At 47.3% G+C, this 17,448-nt stretch overlaps 3 protein-coding genes across 4 annotated transcripts; 1 reads left to right on the top strand and 2 right to left on the bottom strand.

Moving 5' to 3' along the window:
• Positions 1-1,521: 1,521 nt before the first annotated feature.
• Positions 1,522-9,163, bottom strand: LOC129592355 (alpha/beta hydrolase domain-containing protein 17C-like). Of its 2 annotated transcripts, none has more exons than XM_055488366.1 (5): positions 8,663-9,163; positions 5,686-5,987; positions 3,473-3,846; positions 3,155-3,408; positions 1,522-2,119 (listed from the first exon to the last, which is right to left on the bottom strand). In XM_055488366.1, the coding sequence occupies exons 2-5, from the start codon at positions 5,861-5,863 to the stop codon at positions 1,852-1,854; spliced, it is 1,074 nt and encodes a 357-aa protein (XP_055344341.1). In that variant the 5' UTR covers positions 5,864-5,987; positions 8,663-9,163; the 3' UTR covers positions 1,522-1,851. The 2 variants fall into 2 exon arrangements, with proteins under 2 accessions (XP_055344341.1, XP_055344342.1); XM_055488367.1 differs by lacking the exon at positions 8,663-9,163 and adding an exon at positions 6,620-7,135.
• A 250-nt stretch (positions 9,164-9,413) lies between these two features.
• LOC129592354 (transmembrane anterior posterior transformation protein 1-like) lies at positions 9,414-14,017 on the top strand. Its single transcript, XM_055488365.1, has 9 exons — positions 9,414-10,227; positions 10,371-10,498; positions 10,947-11,288; positions 11,345-11,495; positions 11,555-11,652; positions 11,710-11,860; positions 12,526-12,698; positions 12,760-12,905; positions 13,376-14,017. The coding sequence occupies exons 1-9, from the start codon at positions 9,585-9,587 to the stop codon at positions 13,755-13,757; spliced, it is 2,214 nt and encodes a 737-aa protein (XP_055344340.1). The 5' UTR covers positions 9,414-9,584; the 3' UTR covers positions 13,758-14,017.
• A 2,610-nt stretch (positions 14,018-16,627) lies between these two features.
• On the bottom strand, positions 16,628-17,212 carry LOC129592381 (uncharacterized). The gene has a single exon (XM_055488399.1). It carries the CDS (start codon positions 17,210-17,212, stop codon positions 16,628-16,630), a length of 585 nt encoding a protein of 194 aa, XP_055344374.1.
• Positions 17,213-17,448: the final 236 nt, after the last annotated feature.

Consider the following 17,448-nt stretch of genomic DNA (forward strand, 5'->3'; position numbering starts at 1 on the left):
CTGAAAGGCAATCCACTGCTCGACGAAAGACCTCGTGGATCTGTTGGTTAACAGTGCTGTTTACTGCGGTTTGCAGCTATTCGTCCATCGATATGTATCCCATATGTTCAGTCCTGGTAATTTTTTGTCGTTTCGGTTAATGGCTTATTGCTGGTTCTTTGTTGCCAAATGTCGTTATCGTGGAACTGTGGACTTCGTCCAGGCGTGTGTCGTTTTCGTGGTGCATGCCTCTGAGTTCCGTTCGCGCTGGGATGCCAATTATAATGCCAGCGGAACTAAGTGCCCGGCGAAAAACGTCGTCTATACGGTCGTGTCTTGGTCTTCCGGCAGAAAAGGTGCATTTGGGATTAGCATAAACATGCAGCCTTGGAACGCCCCGAACGCGGCCATTGAGGGAACCGCACCACCAGGAACAACCCTCAATAGAATTGAACCTTCTCGGATGTTCACCTCTTACTGCGAAGCGTTGTAGCTGTTTATTTTTTGTTCATGTTTTCGGATAGGTGTTCATATCTGTTATTGTATGTACTATCTGCACGGTTGTACATGTACATTTTCTTAGGTTGCCCGAGGCTGCATAATCAGTATACCTTTACTTTTATAGGAACATTAAGCCTTTTGTACTGTATTGCCAGTCTGAATAAATATTATTAGTTACCGGTACTTAGAAAAAGCATACTAAAGCGTGTCTTCATATACGCACACCGGCAATACGTACCGCATAGGTAATCGTGAACAGTATTGTACATATGGTTTTGGGGGCAGCGGAATTTTGAATTTTATAATTTTATTATCTTCTACTGGAAAGTTACAGTTTGATCCAGCTGTATTGTACAATGTGCATGACGGTTGACATCTGGGTAAAATTATACGTACTTATTAGTCGCGCATATTAATATTTGTATATGCCGGTACCGTACAGTACCCGTATGTACACTACTGTTCGGTTTTTCGGAATATGTTTTTTTTCGGTGGAATACTGTATCGAGCAGACAGTATGCCACCGTGCCTGTCCTGCATGTATCCTCCTGATAATTTTTCTTGTGTGATCGTGTTCAAGACAAAGGTTTAATTTTTAAGAAACAAAGAAATTCATCAAACTATTTGAAGTCAGACAGCCGAGCCGCACTTGTGTGGCGGTGACTGCAGATATCGTGGTGTAGTGTAGTGCAGTGGCTCGCGTGGCGTGGCGTGGCCTAAGTGCGTCGTCACTCTTTTTAACGACGCCATTGCTAAAAAAACGGCTCAACATTTTTTTAAAAATTTCAGGTATCCTGCAAAGGGTGCGATCTTCCTAAACAGGTAAAAAAGAAGCCCGGAAGAAAATCGGTTTGGGAAATGTTTAATTGACGATTGTCCAACGGAACGTCCATCGCCCATTCGCTCACTTGCTATAGCTGGCCAACCGAACGACCGTACGAGAAGTGATCAGGTTTTTGTCGGCGATGATTTCCTGCAATCTCCTAGTCCTACATACGTACATATATTTATCGACATTTTGGCGATCAGTTGTACGACGTATCTGGTCATACTGATAATTTAATGGAAAACCAACCAGTCCAGCGCAGCGCAACCTGGTCCGCAGAGAACACAGCCAGCGGCGCCGAGCGACGCGTGTACACCGCCGCATCGTCAACGCACCACCCGCCACCCAGAGAAATTAACTCGGCCCAACCAATCATCAAGCAAACAGCCAGAACCTCAACTGGTCGGATCATGCATCCATCCATCCGTTCAGAAATCAACGCCAATTAACCAACAAACATGGAGAGTAAGAAAAACCGAAAGCATCAAGTCAACCGCCCACGGGGTGCGCTTTAACGGCTCCCCAGGGAACGAACGGGACAACCGCTACAGCGTGGGGAGGACCTCGGGGGCCGCCGGTCCCGGGGCGTCCAGTGGGGCCTGGCGCAGTTCGTCGTTGATGAAGCGCTTGAGGCGGTCGTAATACTGCGCGAAGAGCTCCACGTCGTTGTGGCCGGCGCCCTCGATGAAGAGCGGGTCCACGGCGGCCGGCAGGCGCTCGTAGATCGAGATGCCGTGCGCCACCGGGATCACCTCGTCCTCGCTCCCGTGGATCACCAGCGTCCGCGAGTGGATCCGCTCCGCCTTGTCAATGCTATAAATTAACACATTTCACACCATTATACACCGCCGAAATAAGCTTTACTTTACTCTCAACACGAAACAAGCACTTTTTCGCACACATTATGTAGCCATAATTTAGCTTTTACCTGAAGGATGCTTCCTTATAACTTATTCCGATTTTTCTTACATAACGTTATTGCAGGGGAAGTATTTTTTCAAGCGAAAATCAGAAAGTAAAAGCACAGGAATTTTGAAAAACTGTCAAGGTAAATTAGCATTAATTGTTTCATGCGCCGGAAGTCCCTGAATTGCCTTCATCTAAATTGTTCAGTTTTATATATTTTCGTGAAACATAAACTATATTCAACAGGAAAATGAATCGCACGGGAATACAGGTTACTCTCAAGAAAATCACTCTTGTGCGTTGGAAGCAGTGCATCTCGAAGCGCTTTCCAGACAGCCAAATGGTATAGGAAGAATTAATAAAAAATTCCAGGAAAAGAAATAATAAATTTTTGGAAAAAAATGTGTACGGGATTTTCTGGGATGGAGTGATGGTGGGAGGGAGTGTATCAGAGTTAATTCCGGTGGGCAAGTGGCCGGGTGAGAGTGCGCAGGGCGAGTGTATTCTGTATTATGGCTGCGTTGATTTAGTGCAGCCACTTGACATCCTGTTATCGCGGGAGAGGAGGGATGGATGTGTTTTGACAAGCAGCTAATCGATTGATCTTTTGACTAGCCATCACGGCATTCAAATGGCCTGAAGGGAGCACTTCGTCGGTCGTCCATTACACAATACTGCCTTCCAGCAGTAGAATAATACGGACTGCGCCTACACAGGCGCAGTCCTTGTCTACCGGGAACCATTGCTCGATATGCATTCGAATATTTAAAAGTCACAATAATATTCTTTCAATTATTTATTCTAATTTAATTTATTATAAAATAAAAAGATATTTTAGTATTTTAAGCCGGATTATGGTTATATAAGACGTCCTAGGATTATTTTATCAATTCAATTAAATTTAACTACGTAAAAAATTAGTAAATAAGTTTCAAGAGGTACCTTTTGAAGACGTCGAAGAACCAGTTGCGGCGCGTCTCGGGGAAGGCGACGCGCAGCCCCGAGGCCAGCGTCCCGTGGAGAATGACCCCACCGAAGCGCTCCTTGGCGGCCAGGTCCACGGCGGCCACGGTGCCGATGCTCTGGCCGTACAGGATCACGTTCTCCGCTTTGATCCCGTAGCGCGTCTGCAGCTCGCGCCAGGCGGCCTCCACGTCGGCGTACACGTTCTTCTCCGACGGCGTGCCCGTGCTCACCTATACCAACGACAAACCTTTGCTAATCTGTATCAAAGGGACCGTCTGTCGCCCGGCCACCCACCCCGTAGCCCGAGTAGTCGTAGCTGAAGATGTTGACGCCCAGCCGCTTGCCGAGCGCCCAGTAGAAACTGCACATCTGTCCGAGATCAACGGCGTTCCCGTGGCTGAAGAGCATGGTGAAGCGCGCCTCCGGGCTGCAGCTGCGCATGTACATGCAGGCGATCTGCTGGCCCTTGGCGCTGCGCGCGTAGAACGCCTCCACGGCCTCTAGTTGCGAGGGGACAAAGTGCCAGTCCAGTGGGTCGTTTAAGACGATGCGGAAGCGCTCCCGCGGCCCACTCCCGCCCACCGACGCCGAGGAGGCCTCGCACTCGCCGGGAGTGACCACGGGCACGAACTTGTAGCTGGCTTCCGGGGGGACGAACGCTAGTTTGGCTGCAATGCACGCAAATTCATTATTACTAAACAAGTCACGATATATCTGACTGTTTGTCGAAAGTGCTATTTTGACTGCCTGGGAGGAGCTTCAAGACGCATAGCTCCTAACGCGCATGAGCGATTTCCTTCAAAATAACTTGTACTTCTGTGGAAAACACTTTTCTATCGAACACCATGTACGTTTAACGAAAATCTCCCAGCTGGAAATTTCAAATAAAAAAATTCCGGCACTTCCGACGCTGGAAGCAATCGTAACCGCTCGGTGATTCAGCCTAATGCTAATTTTAGCTAGAATTGTTCCAAAATTCCCATTCTTTCCCTTGTTGATTTTCGCTATAAAAAATTACTTTTCTCTGCAATACTTCTATTCAAAAAATTAAGAGGAAGTTCTTAAAAATTATGCAATTTCTAAATGCGACGTTGAAACCTGACTCATGCAAAAGCAACATGATGCAGAGGAAACTGGGACGTAAATCGAACGTGAAATAGTGCGAAAATTCTCAAGCACTGATCAGTGAAAAGGAACAGCCAGGTTTTTCTATGACTTCCGCTCTAGTTGTACAGCATAAAAAGCGCACTACGCCGGCACTCCCCCGGGAGCAAGTGGTGTGGAACGTTTTTCTCGCGTGCAATGTCAAAGAACGCGGATGCGCGGTTGAGGCCGCTGAGCCGCTTGCACAGCGCTTCATCCTTCGTCGAATCCGTAATTCCTCACGAGTATGCGAGCGCTTTATCGCCGCTGCGCTCCCGGGCCCATCATCCCATTCTCATCCCACTCAAAAGAAACCCCATCCCTTCCGACCCCATCCAGCCAACTAACCCCTTTAATCGGCCGGCTGCCGTGTCTCTGTTGACACTACTTCTGCACTTAATCTTTCCGCGAAACCATTTGCCGCACTCTTCCTTTTTTCAACCGGATGAATTTTCCCGTTCGCTGAATTACCTAAGCGGCTAATGATTAATCCATTAGCGGTTGCAGCAACCCGCTGAGAAATTGCCAGGGAAATTAAAAATTAAATTGTATCCTCACTGAAAAATATGTCAAGATGCTCTCATTAATCTAATACGCTTCCGGGACGGCGCTAACAACATGACACGCGGATTATGTGCTGAACGGAGGGAAATTGAAACGTTTCTTTCCCTCTTGACAGACGCCACCGTCAGCGCTGTTTGCCAACGACAACATGCACCACAAAACACCGTCAACACGTCAACAATGCCCCGCACAACGCAGCACAAACACTGGCTATCGACCCACACAGTCACACAGCGGCGTGACGAAATCAGCCGACTACACACAAATTTCTTTTCCGACAACAATACGCAACGAACGCCGCTGTGAATAGCGCGATTGTCCGCGGAAGAGACGATGCTATTACTTTGCAAAAAGGCTTCCGTAAACCGATACACTTTCAGCGAATTATTTCCATTAAAATAAATTAGAAAAATAATTACACGTCCTTTATAACTGAAGCGCTTTCCACGCTGAAAATACAGCAAAAAATGAAGGATATTCCATTATTATTTCCATTAAAAAAAATTAATAAATCAGACACAATTTCCAAAATGGGAATTTCCATTAAAATAATTAAGGAAATTAACTTCACGTTTTTATATAATTAATTGATACACTTTTTATTTTTATATAATTAACTGATGATGCCACTTCCAATAGAAAAAATTTCATAATTTCAATAAGATAAACAAGTTAATTTCCATTAAAATAAACGAAGAAAATAAATGCTCGTTTTCAAAAACTGATGCGCTTTCGACGATGCCATTTCTAACTAAAAATACAGCAGCAAAATTAAGAGGAAAGTTGATTGATAGACTGACCAGCAATGGAAGAAGGCCAGGGCGGACAGCAGAAGAGCCAGCAGACATCGCGGCAGGTGATGCCGGCGTTCTGGCGCTGCTCGGCGTCCAGCAGCGCCCGCGGGCCCTGGGCGCCGGGGGCCGGCGCTCCCGGGGGATTCTGCGGCACGGCCTGGGCGCTCATGCGGGCGGCCGGCATCCTCAGCACTCAGATCCCGGTGAGATTAATCCACACTCCACACCGTCACATCTCCCGTAACAACGAAATTTCAATCCAACAGATACAGATGATTTCCACGCCAGTTAAAATCCCTCCACGCTCACTGTAAAATAAAATTTAATTCCGATTATTCCAATTAAACTCTAACCAAAAATAATCTGAGTAGCACAAAATCGAAATTAGAAACGCATACAAAGTACGGAAAGTGGCACAGTGAGTGCTACAGCGGACAGATGGGTGCAGCATGCGGAAAAGCATCAATTTCTACTGTTCATCCACGCCGACTGCTGGCTGCACTCGCTCGCTCTCTCCCTGCACAATTGGATTACTGCGCCGGCCGCGGGAACCGGGAAGGGAAGAGGGGAACACATGCGCGCATTTTATTCCCTATTCATCGGGTCAAATCAACTTAGAATGCCCATCCATTTCCCCTCTCCTCAATCGCATACAACGACGCAGTCTGATCATCTTAAACAAAGTTCCATCTACACGCGCGCGCTCACTGAATTAATCACCACTGATTTTAGGCTAATTTTTTCCCGCAGCCGTTGACTTCATTGCATTACAAATGATTAAAGAGCTCAGTTCTCTGCCTTTTCTCGTTCGTTAGCATACAGGAATCAATCTTCCAGCACACATTTATTTTTAACAAAAAAACTCCTTCAAATGTATCCACAAAAATAATCATTAATTTAGTAAAGTTAAAAGTTGATTAAATATTAAATTAATAATTACCTTAAATTCAAATCACTACGCCGCACTGTCAGTCAACATTAACCGGAAAGACTGAGCGGATTAAATTGCATTTTTATAATGAAATGGCCATCATGATGGAATTTCTGCTGATTGGCAATCAGCGCAGTCATCACGTTGCAGAACGCATTAAAACTGACCGAGATTTCGCCAATAAAAAACTCTGCGGTGCAAATGACGATACGGAAAAAAAGCACAGGCCGATCCGTCTGATCAGAAATGATTTTTCGCGTTTACGACGCGAGCGGCAGGAGGCCAGCTGGCATCATCTCGGAGGCCGGCGGGCGCAAGTCGCAGCAACGGCCAGCGTATCGCGGCGTAATATAAGCAGCAGCCGGGCCGGTAATTGACTGGCCAGTCATTGGGGCTGCATCAAAATGATCGAATGACGAAGCGACTGGTTTAATTACAAGAATGCTCGGTCGTCAAACAGCGCGAGCAGGAGCAATAAAAAGGACGCCGGGGATGCGATCATGCGGGGATTGTTTTAAGCGGAGGGTTTGATTAAGCGGCGGGGTTATTACGGTGTGCGCGCCGTGGCGTCCAGTCCGGCGCATGCTCAGGGGGCGGGGACGGGATGCAGGCGGCGGCCAATGGCGGCGAGCGGAAGCGGCTCGGCTGGCGGCAGCTGGCAATTATCGCCGCACGACAAGACAAACACGGCCTAGCGGGCTGATTGCGGCCGTGCAGAGTGTGCCTGTACAGGCACTAACTGTAAAGTATACGCACACAGCGCGGATTCATTTCCACGTCCTGTTTACACTCCCGCACCCCCGCGTCAACAGGCCCGTACTGCGCTCTTCCGGGAAATCATGTAACCAGTAACCACAACCAACCAACAACGCCTCACGTTCATCATTCTACCAACACTATTTTACACAGCAAACGCTTTTCCCCAACAAAAATATAGCCGCAATTCCCCAGCTGCAAACCGGCACAACTACGTATTAACAATAATTAATCGGACTTATGTGTAAATTGCATCTGCCTGTACAAGATTGCAAATAAATTGCATTAATCGGACTGGTGGACTATTAATTAATTAGCGTGGAAAGCGCACAGGCTCGCTTCAAGTCGCACAGCTCCTAACATACACTAGCGATTTCCTTTAGAGTGACCTGTTTTCCTGGAGGAATATCTTTCCTGTTTAGCATCATTTATGATTCACGAAAATATCTAAACGGAAAATTTTAAATGAAGAAAATTCAACGACTTCCGACGCCTGGAGTAATTGCAACCGCTCGATACGGCAGCGTAATGCAGATATCATAATTATTAACAGTCTGGAAAATTCCCAGTTCTCTTCCTCTTGATTTTCGCCACAAAAAAATGGCTTCTTCTGCACTAGCTGCACTTATTACTTACTTAAATGAAATTTGGAAAATCACAAGAAAGTTGAAGAAACCATTCCAAGTTCCAGAAGCAAATTTTAACACACCAACCGATCTGCTTGTACGACGCGTAAAAATGCTGCGGAAATCGAAGAAGAACTGCGAATGTTAACGGGTTAACCAAAGCCAGCAGTTTTATTGCTGAACTGTTAGCTGTTAGGAATAAACTAGCGGTGGTTGTTAACCACATTATTGCACGAGCGCGAGCGCTAATACCACTGGGAAATGGTATTGGGATTGTGGAATTGGAAAAGTGTTACGTACGCTCTTCGTGGCGTCAGACAAATTTATGCTCTTGACGATCAGTTAATTGCAGCACCTCGCGCTTCGCGCTCGGTGCAAATTACAGCCCAGCTGAAAATTACAATTATTACGAGAACCAACAGTATGGATAGAAGCACCATGCTATGCATCAGGAACTGCAACGGCAGATAATCCCCAATGGAAAATTTCGAAATCAGCACAATTTCTCCCAACTCTCCAACAAACCACAATAACGCCCCGGGGCCACTATTAATATTTCCAAAATTATCATACTGTACTCAGTGTACTGGCATCCCAAAACTTGATCTGAGTAACGCTTTTTCGCAATTTTTCGTAGCCAGCGGAATGCCATCACGAACAGACCACGTACCTGCAAGAAGACACTCAGCCACGGCGTCCAGAAAATACAAAACCCCGGAGAGGATGCAGATTAGCCTGATTAGGGAATGCGACAGGTTGTAGATTCCTGCTGCATCGCTCCAACTGCACTCGACAACCTTCAAGATCAACCAACGCACACACCCGCTACTGGCACGCTCCACTTTGGACAATTATGATTGTCAACGTTGCCGTCTGGCGCTGGCTCAATTATACTGCCAACTGCGCAGCACTCAGATCGTTGAACGGATCGCAACACTCGCAACGTGACAGATGCAACGCACTCAATCTTCGCCAATAATAAATAATCATGCCATTTCCAATCCCCCACCATCTGTCATCCGCGCCCAACACACCGTTCACCGATGATTAATAATAACCATCATCCAATAAATTAAAAGAAGAAGGACGTAAATTAACAGATTCCAATTAAACTTAATTTGTTAGCATAAATTCGTGAATCAACGTAGTACTCCACAGTCCACACGCACTGTGATGCTTCTTCGATCCCGATCACACACGCGCTTGTATTTCCGCGATGTCAACACTTGACGGCGTGTTACGGGTTGGGAACTCCATTACAGTTAACTGGCTCAATGGAAGCGATCAAATCGACCGGTTCGCTTGTGTGCTATGTTACATCCGATTCCAATTCCATTTTGAAAATTCCGTGTGATGGAGTTGTGGATGCTGGAACGAGAGAGAAGAGAGACAAACTGTCACAAACATCACAACATGCTATAACGTGAAATTCAAAAAATATCAAAATTCTAAAAACTCTGATCATTGAGAATAGATTTGCAAATGTTGGGATTTTTGTAGAATAATTTAGTTGACATTTTAAGGTTGCAGAATCATTGCTGGAAAGGGACTGCATGTGAAATTTGGTGTAATTGGTTGTGAAGGCAGTGAGAATGTCGGTGAGCGTGGAGGACGTGTGCGTGGAAGACGACGATCTGGCGCTGGAGGACGCGGACGAGGAAGCGGACAACGAGAACAACCAGCCCCGCTTCGCCGTTTGCGCTTCCTGCCAGCATGTATCGCATCAGCATGCCAAGGTTGACGCTAGGAGAAGCAGTGCATCGATGCAGGGAGGGGAGTGTAACAGCACACAACAACGGCGCAGGAGTTGGCAGAGTTCGCACACGCATGCTTCTCCGTATTCCGATGACGATAACGCGTCTTCCCTGCACCAAACCGACTCCGAGCTCCTCTCCGCCAGTAGCCTGGAGCGGCGTCTACGCAATGTCCTCAAGACGCAGAACGCCGGGGACGAGGAGAATGCCGCGCAGTCAAGGAAGAAGCTCGCTAAGGAGGTTCGCGGAGGCGCGCCAGTTTCCGTGGATTTCGCTGTTCCGGCGTTGATGGAGGAGGATCTCGGGAGGAATCGCGGGGGAGACGAGGGGCGACGGGGGCGGGCGCGGATAAGGACGGAATCGGGGTGCCGGGAGGGGCGGGAGGGCGCGGGACGGGGGTATCCCGCGGATTTCGATGCTGTGATGGGTGGCGTTCCGGTGGCGGAGAATTTCAAAACAGGGGACTTTCCTCTGCAGCAGGGTAAGCCTTCGAGTCATGCTGAATTTTTAAAATAATGGTAAGATAAATCAGGTAAATATTAAATTAATGAATAGGATGGTTTCGCAGATGATTATTTGTTAGACTGATTTAGTGGTTTTGTCGCTTGACGGGGGTTTTTTCAGGGAGTTTTTGGGATTACGTGGTGCGGTCTTGCCGGCGAGACCAGGGACAACGCGAGGACAAGGAGCGGATGGCGGAGAAGCGCCGCCGTATTCAGACCTTCCTTTCCGTCCCCTTCGAAGTAGAAAAGGTATTCCTGAATTTTCCAATTTTGATTTGCTTGTTATGTGCTAAATATTAGTTTTTTGAAAATCTAATATGGTCTTCCTTATCTTTTATTTGCTGTTTGTTTATTTCTAATTTTATTTCTTAATTTGTATTTGTTTTTTTTTGCAATTTTGCTTCGCTTTGCTTTCTAATTTCTCTTCGCTTCTTGTAATGTTTGTTTATTTCTAGTTTTTCTCAGCTTTTGCTCAGTCTGCATTTCTTATTTAATTACCTAGAAATTAACAAATTACAGATTTCACTTCAGAGGGCTTGTTTATTATTTTTATTTGCCTTCTGTAAATTCTTATTTTTTAATTGCCATTTGATTATTTGTTAATTTTTGCCCTTGTTGTCCACGCCGACAGAAGTAGTTACTGAAATATGCTTGATTAATTTGCCATGTCTCTTAAGCATGGTTGATGTGATGGCAGGTGATGTCGCTGGGTACAATCCAGTGCGCGGACGCCTTCCTGTACGTGTTCACCATCTTCCCCATCCGGCTGTGCATCGCCTGGTGGCACGTGCTGCTGCTGGTGGGCAGGCTCTTCCGCAGTCTCCTGCACGTGGCCTGGCTGCGCCGGCGCCGCCTCCCGCCGCAGTCCGCCGACAATCCGCGGCGTCTGTACCCCACCACCTGCATCTGCGAGATGATCAAGGGCTCCTTCATCTTCCTCGGCGTCTGGCTCTTCACCTGGCTGGACCTCTCCGTCATGTATCACTTTCTGCGCGGCCAGGCCGTCGTCAAGCTCTACATCATGTTCAACATGCTCGAGGTAAGCCGATTAATCATTCTGCGTCAGAAGGAAGCATTATCAGCGTTAATTGGCAGGTGGCGGACCGGCTGTGCTCCTCCTTCGGGCAGGACATCCTGGAGTCCCTCTTCTGGACGGCCTCCCCCGCCGGCAAGGACCGGCCGGGCTACAAGACCATCAGCCAGCTGGGCATCATCCCGCAGATCATCACCGCGCTCCTCTATGTCAGTAAGTGTATTTTCCTTCTCTTTCTTTACGGATCGCGCGTAATTGTTTGGTTGTTGTAGTGGTGCATTCCTTGGTGGTCCTCGTGCAGATCACCACGCTGAACATCGCCATGAACTCACAGAACCGCGCGCTCCTCGTCATTCTCCTCTCCAACAACGTAGGTTGTTGCATGTGACAGTGGTGGGATTCTGATTTGATGGCAGTGGTTTTGTAGTTTGTGGAGATCAAGGGCAGTGTGTTCAAGAAGTTCGAGAAGAAGAACCTGTACCAGATCTCCTGTAGTGACGTGCGCGAGCGCTTCCAGTTCATCGTGTTGCTGCTGATGGTGGTCATCCGCAACATGACGGAGCTCGGCTGGAAAATGGGTTGGTTTCAATTAAGAACTTATCTCTATTTTTTGCTGTTATTTTTCTTGTTTACTAATTTATGATTTTCCCTGAAGAATTTATTTTCCTGTTCAGATATCTTTTATTATTTTATTAATATTATTTTTGTTCTGCATGATTAGTTATTTTCCGAATTTCCATTAACGTTTACACTTTATTGGTCAAATCAAAAACGCAATACATAAACATAAGAAAAACACTGAACTATAACAGAAAAATTTCGTTCAGCTTCTCCAGCCCTTCCATCGTGCCCAGCACCGAAGCCGCATTTCCCTTAGGATTATTCTGTGTTATACGATACTGTGTAGTGTGTATTTTATTTATTTTGTGATTGATACAGTAATTGTTATTCCCAGTATGAATTTATTTTCCAGTCCATTTCTTTTATTTATTAATTTATTATTTCCCATTGCGAATTTATTTTCAAATTATTTCTGTAATTATATTACTGGTTAATTTATTACTTTCCATGACGAATTTATTTTCTAAATTATTTCTGTTGTGATACGGATTAATTTATTTTTTTGCCACGGTTAATTTATTTGATAAATTATTTTCTATTTTTTGTTGTTGACTAGTTTATCGTTTTCCGTTATGAATTTATTTGTTGGTTGCAGTATTTGTAGTTTGCTGGTTAATTGCAGATAATTTCTGGGCGTGCCTGCCGGACGCGTTGCTGATCATCGTGGCGGAGGTGGTGGTGGACTGGACGAAGCACGCCTTCATCACCAAGTTTAACGAGATCAGCATGTCGGTGTACCAGGACTACACGTACAGTCTGGCCTACGACTTCGCCACCAGCCACCTGGATAACAACGTGAGACTCTCTATCCTGGCATCGTGTTGCTGAATAATTGAGTAATTAAGCCACCTTGCAGAAGTTCGCGGACCAGAGCGACTCGGTGGTGCGGCGCATGGGCTTCGTGCCCATCCCGCTGGCCATCATCGTCGTCCGCATCGTCTACCAGAGCTTCCGCTTCGACGACGTCCGCGACTGGCTCCTCCTCGGCCTCGGCTACGTATGGTAGGCCGGCATTAGAAAAAACATCCACAATTTCCGATTTTCTGACGACAGTTTGCAATCATTTCCAAATATACATTTTATATACATTTTTTAATGATTCGTACGATAAATTTTTATTAAAAACTTACTGATTTCTGTTTAAATACTCTCATCAACGAAAATTATAGAATTAAATGAGTTTTCGCTATGAAAACTGCAACAATAAATAATAATAAAGGGAAAATAATCGGGGAATTTTTATTTAAAGCATTGCAGTGCGTAAACGCAAAAAAATTGGTCGAAAAAGATGCCATAAATTTTTTTCGGAGTCTGCTTTCGTTTTATAATTAAATTGAAATTATTTTCAAGATAGCGTGAATTAACAAAATTTGTTTAGCTGGTTATCCGGTGCTCAAGTTGATGATAAAAAATGGATAATAATAAGTCATTGTTAATAAAAAATGGGATAATAATTAATTGGTGTGGCGCAGTCTGCTGACGACGAAGCTGCTGATCAACGTGCACCTGCTGCGCTGGTGCTACAACCTCATCACGGAGCACCGCAGCAAGCACCGCGCGGAACGCCGCTGCCACAGCACGCCGGGCACGCGCGCCGGCTCCATCAGCAGTCTGGTGGAGGTGATGGAGCGCACTGCCCGCAGCGCCCCCTCCACGCCGCCCCCCGCGCCCCCGCGCCGGCCGCGCGCCCCCTCCGTCGGGCAGACGCCGCTCTTCGCCAACAGCGAGCTGGAGCTGACGCTCATGAACGAGCACCTCCGCGAGCCGCCGCCGCCGCGGCCCCTCACGCCGGCGCTCAGTCGCTCCACCTCCAGCAACGCCGGCAAGATTGACAAGGACAAGGAGGAACGCTGATAGGGTCAAGGATGTTTTCATTAATCAAGAAGGAGAGTTTCTTCCGTTGTAATTTTTTTAACAATTCTTGTGATAACTGCCGGTTGGTTCGGAGAGGGTTTTTATTCGTCCGCGCTTGTTAGAGAAGCGTTATGTTTGTTTCTGGATTAATTCTCGCTCATTTTCGTGCCCGTATGTATGTTTTTTACCAGTAACTACGCTGCTTCCGGTGCCGAGTTACTTACTGTATGTTTGTTGAATAATACTGTAGTCAACGACAAATTGACGTTCGACGGCGCTGCCGCGTCCAGCGCCACAGACGCAAATTATTTACTGCCGACTGGTTAAGAAATTTGCAGTATATAACGCTGAAAACGGTCTAAACAGAAAATTCCTCCATGGTAGCAGCGCAGAAATATTAGTACAGTGTACTTAAGGGAAGTGGGCCGGTACCTGGTACCAAATTCGTGTACATGCACGAAAACACACTTTCGCGCACTCCCAAACACATTAATTTTCTGTTTCGTTTTATGCCATTCTATAGCCAGAAGATTTGTGTACACTGGTGTGAAAACCGTTTGTGCGCGCAACATCCGGTTCGAGAGTTATGGCTGTTAGAAATTCCAAAAAGTTTAAATGCATTTCGGTGCACCCAAAGTCTCAGTATGGACCAGATCTCCCTCAAGTTATGCACGTAAATGCGCATGTCCATGAAGAGCGTTCTTACATCGATCCCGACTTCCATGATTCTTTTTCAGATTTTAAAATGAATTTTAACATTTTTGAAATTCATTTTAAAATTTGAAAACATGTTAGAACAGTGGATCGGTGTAAAAACGTTTTTCGTGGTTATGTGCATTTACGTGCGTAACTTGAGGGAGATCGGTCCATATAAATGATACTTTTGGTACACCGGAATGCATTTAAACCTTTTGGAATGTTGTAACAGCCATAACTTCCGAACCGGGTGTTGCGCGCACAAACGGTTTTCACACTGGTGTATACAAATCGTCTGGCTACAGAATGTCAGAAACCGAAACAAAAATGTGTTTGGGAGTGCGCGAAAGTGTAAGTTTTCGTGTATGTCCACGTATTTGCTACCATGTACCGGCCCACTTCCCTTAAATGACTCGCGTTTGTACATTATACTTCTCTAACATCTGCAAGTGAATAAACCGACTGCTAGCCGGCTTGAGCCTCGTACTTGCTTGAAAAATCCAAAAGGGTTGAGTCAATTATTGTACATTATGACAATTTATTATGCCATGACCAAGGTGGTCAGCGTGGTAGCGGAAGCGGAGAAACAAGCGGCTGCTTATGATGCTAGCACTGTATTCGTTAAGTACGACATTAAATTCTTGTGGAAATTCCGTACACTCGAGCGGCAGCGGAGTTGGGCGTTTGCGGGAAGAACGGGTCGACGGCGCGGCGGCATACGCGAGATCGAAGGTGCAGGTGATGACCTCACCGGTTCGAGTCTCCGATATCCCCACTTCCGCCCGACTGCCCCCGTTTATTGCATTGAGTAACATAACAGTTGCGAAAGCAATAACAACAAAGTCCACCATGTAGGGTGGGCGGGTGGTAAACGAAAACGGTAGAGGAATAAATCGGCAAACTGAACGTATCAGATCGTCAGCACGACTGATCAGAAGGCGAGCAACAGAAAAATCGGGCCGTGTGCACGGCCGGCGGCAACATTAAACGTTCTCATGCGCAACAAAGAAAGTGGGCCGAGCCGACGTTTAACAAAGCAGTACAGGGAATTTGCCACGAATTTAACTGCACTTAGCTTGCTAACTGTTCTTTAAATTCTTGTGGAAATTCCGTACACTCGAGCGGCAGCGGAGTTGGGCGTTTGCGGGAAGAACGGGTCGACGGCGCGGCGGCATACGCGAGATCGAAGGTGCAGGTGATGACCTCACCGGTTCGAGTCTCCGATATCCCCACTTCCGCCCGACTGCCCCAAACAATCTATCCGGTCCGGTAAGGATTCAGTGGCACGGGTGGCCCAGCGTGGCGAATGTAGCGGGTGTAACAGTTGCTCCGCCAGCGTCCGGCCAGTTGGATGGCATGGTCAGGCACGTTATTGGCCGCGGCCGTAGTTGCCGCACCAATGCGGAAACTGTGCGTGCTGATCCGGTCTCTCCGGGTGATCCGTGAGAAGGCGAAAGAGGCACTTCTCCACGTCTGCCCTTGTCACGAACTTGCCGTCTTCGCGCTGCAACAGCGGCCGCTCGTTCGCAGGCTCGGGCACGCGAGCACGGTAATTCCGGTAAGCCTGCACGGGGCAGACTGAACGTCCAGTCGCCGTCAGCGCGACAGAACTACCCTGCCCCGTCTGGTCCGTCTTTGTGAGCTTCAGCTGCACCGTTAGGCGGTGGCCAACATCCACTATGTCCCCCCATAACAAAGTCCGCCGTGGGTCAAAACGGTTAGTAGCGGCTGCTGTTATTTCTCCAATGCGGAAGAAGCCGAAGAACAGGAAAGTGAACGTCGTCCAGTACAGTGACTGTTCGTACTCTGATATGCGGGCCACTCTCAAAGCGTCCTTCAGATATCGCATGTGCGCCAGTGTCACCGGGAGCCGCCGGTCTTTTGTGGCACTGCCAGACGGCGATAGCCTTCCAGAGCCCTAAGAACGGTGTCGTTGTCCGTGGGGCTTGCTTCATTAAATTCACGGTGGCGATTCCGGATGCCGGCAAGGTAAACCGTGGCTGTCCGATAACATTTACTATCTGCGTATAATTTCGCTACAAATTCCGCAACAGTTGCCGGCTTAGCGGGCAGGGATGCCTCCGATCTAACCGCGCAATATTGCTGGAACTTGTTGAATGCAGCATTGTACGTGGCTCGGGTAGATTCAGCAATATGAGCCTGTAGCAACTCATTCAGCTCTGGGGATGGCAGAGGGCTGCCCTGAGATCCGGAAAGATGTCGGGACAGTCCACCGGATGTAGCTCTGCCTGTGGCGCTAGTCGTCGGAAGCGGCTTTGCTGGAAACGAGAGAGCGCATCAGCTATTTCATTATTAATTCCGGCAATATGCTTAAGCGTTAACGTCATGTTCGCGACTGCTGCGGCTTTAACTAAGCGACGCATGATATCCAGCACCCCGCGGTTAGTTGATCTGAGGTTTTCCCAAGCGTGCGTGGCGCCGGCATTGTCGCAATGGAAGACAACTTTCAAGCCGGCCAGCTTCTTTCCCCAGACGATCACGCTCAGCAGTATCGGTACCATCTCAAGATACTCAATGCACGGCTGCAGTTCAGTTATCCACAGTTGCCAGTGGAGCTGAAACCACGCCCCCTGACAATAAGCGCCGAGGCCATGTGTTGCTGAGGCGTCCGTGTACAGGTGCAGCACATCTGACCGCGTCCAGTCCGGCTGTAAAAAGGATGCGGTGCCGTTCCATGTCGGCAGAAACTCACGCCACCAGCCCAGATCCTTGTGAAAATCGGAGTTTAAGGGGATCATTTTGGTGTTCCGGTGAGTAGATAACAGCATGATCATCCGGCGAGTAAAAAGACGACTTGCTGGTACGCACTTCGATGCAAACTGCAGGACTCCGAGCAGACTTTGAAGCTGTTGCCGGGTGCAGAAACGCTGAGATGACCATTCTTCAAGAGCCGCTTGTATCTCATTTTGCTTTCCGGTTGGGAGACTAAGGGTTTGTCTCACAGAGTCGATCAGGATGCCCAAGAATATCAGCT

The sequence above is a fragment of the Paramacrobiotus metropolitanus genome, unplaced genomic scaffold (assembly GCF_019649055.1).
Source record: "Paramacrobiotus metropolitanus isolate TYO unplaced genomic scaffold, Prichtersi_v1.0 Parri_scaffold0000052, whole genome shotgun sequence".
Lineage (NCBI taxonomy): Eukaryota > Metazoa > Tardigrada > Eutardigrada > Parachela > Macrobiotidae > Paramacrobiotus > Paramacrobiotus metropolitanus.

Excerpts from the sequence above, each read along its gene's own strand:
- LOC129592355 (XM_055488366.1), bottom strand. The coding sequence starts at position 5,863 with ATGCCGGCCGCCCGCATGAGCGCCCAGGCCGTGCCGCAGAATCCCCCG. Across the intron at positions 3,409-3,472 it reads ACGACTACTCGGGCTACGGG|GTGAGCACGGGCACGCCGTC; the intron begins GTGGGTGGCCGG and ends TCGTTGGTATAG. Across the intron at positions 2,120-3,154 it reads TTCTTCGACGTCTTCAAAAG|CATTGACAAGGCGGAGCGGA; the intron begins GTACCTCTTGAA and ends GTTAATTTATAG.
- LOC129592354 (XM_055488365.1), top strand. The coding sequence starts at position 9,585 with ATGTCGGTGAGCGTGGAGGACGTGTGCGTGGAAGACGACGATCTGGCG. Across the intron at positions 11,496-11,554 it reads CACCGCGCTCCTCTATGTCA|TGGTGCATTCCTTGGTGGTC; the intron begins GTAAGTGTATTT and ends TGGTTGTTGTAG. Across the intron at positions 12,699-12,759 it reads CCAGCCACCTGGATAACAAC|AAGTTCGCGGACCAGAGCGA; the intron begins GTGAGACTCTCT and ends GCCACCTTGCAG.
- LOC129592381 (XM_055488399.1), bottom strand. The coding sequence starts at position 17,212 with ATGATCCCCTTAAACTCCGATTTTCACAAGGATCTGGGCTGGTGGCGT.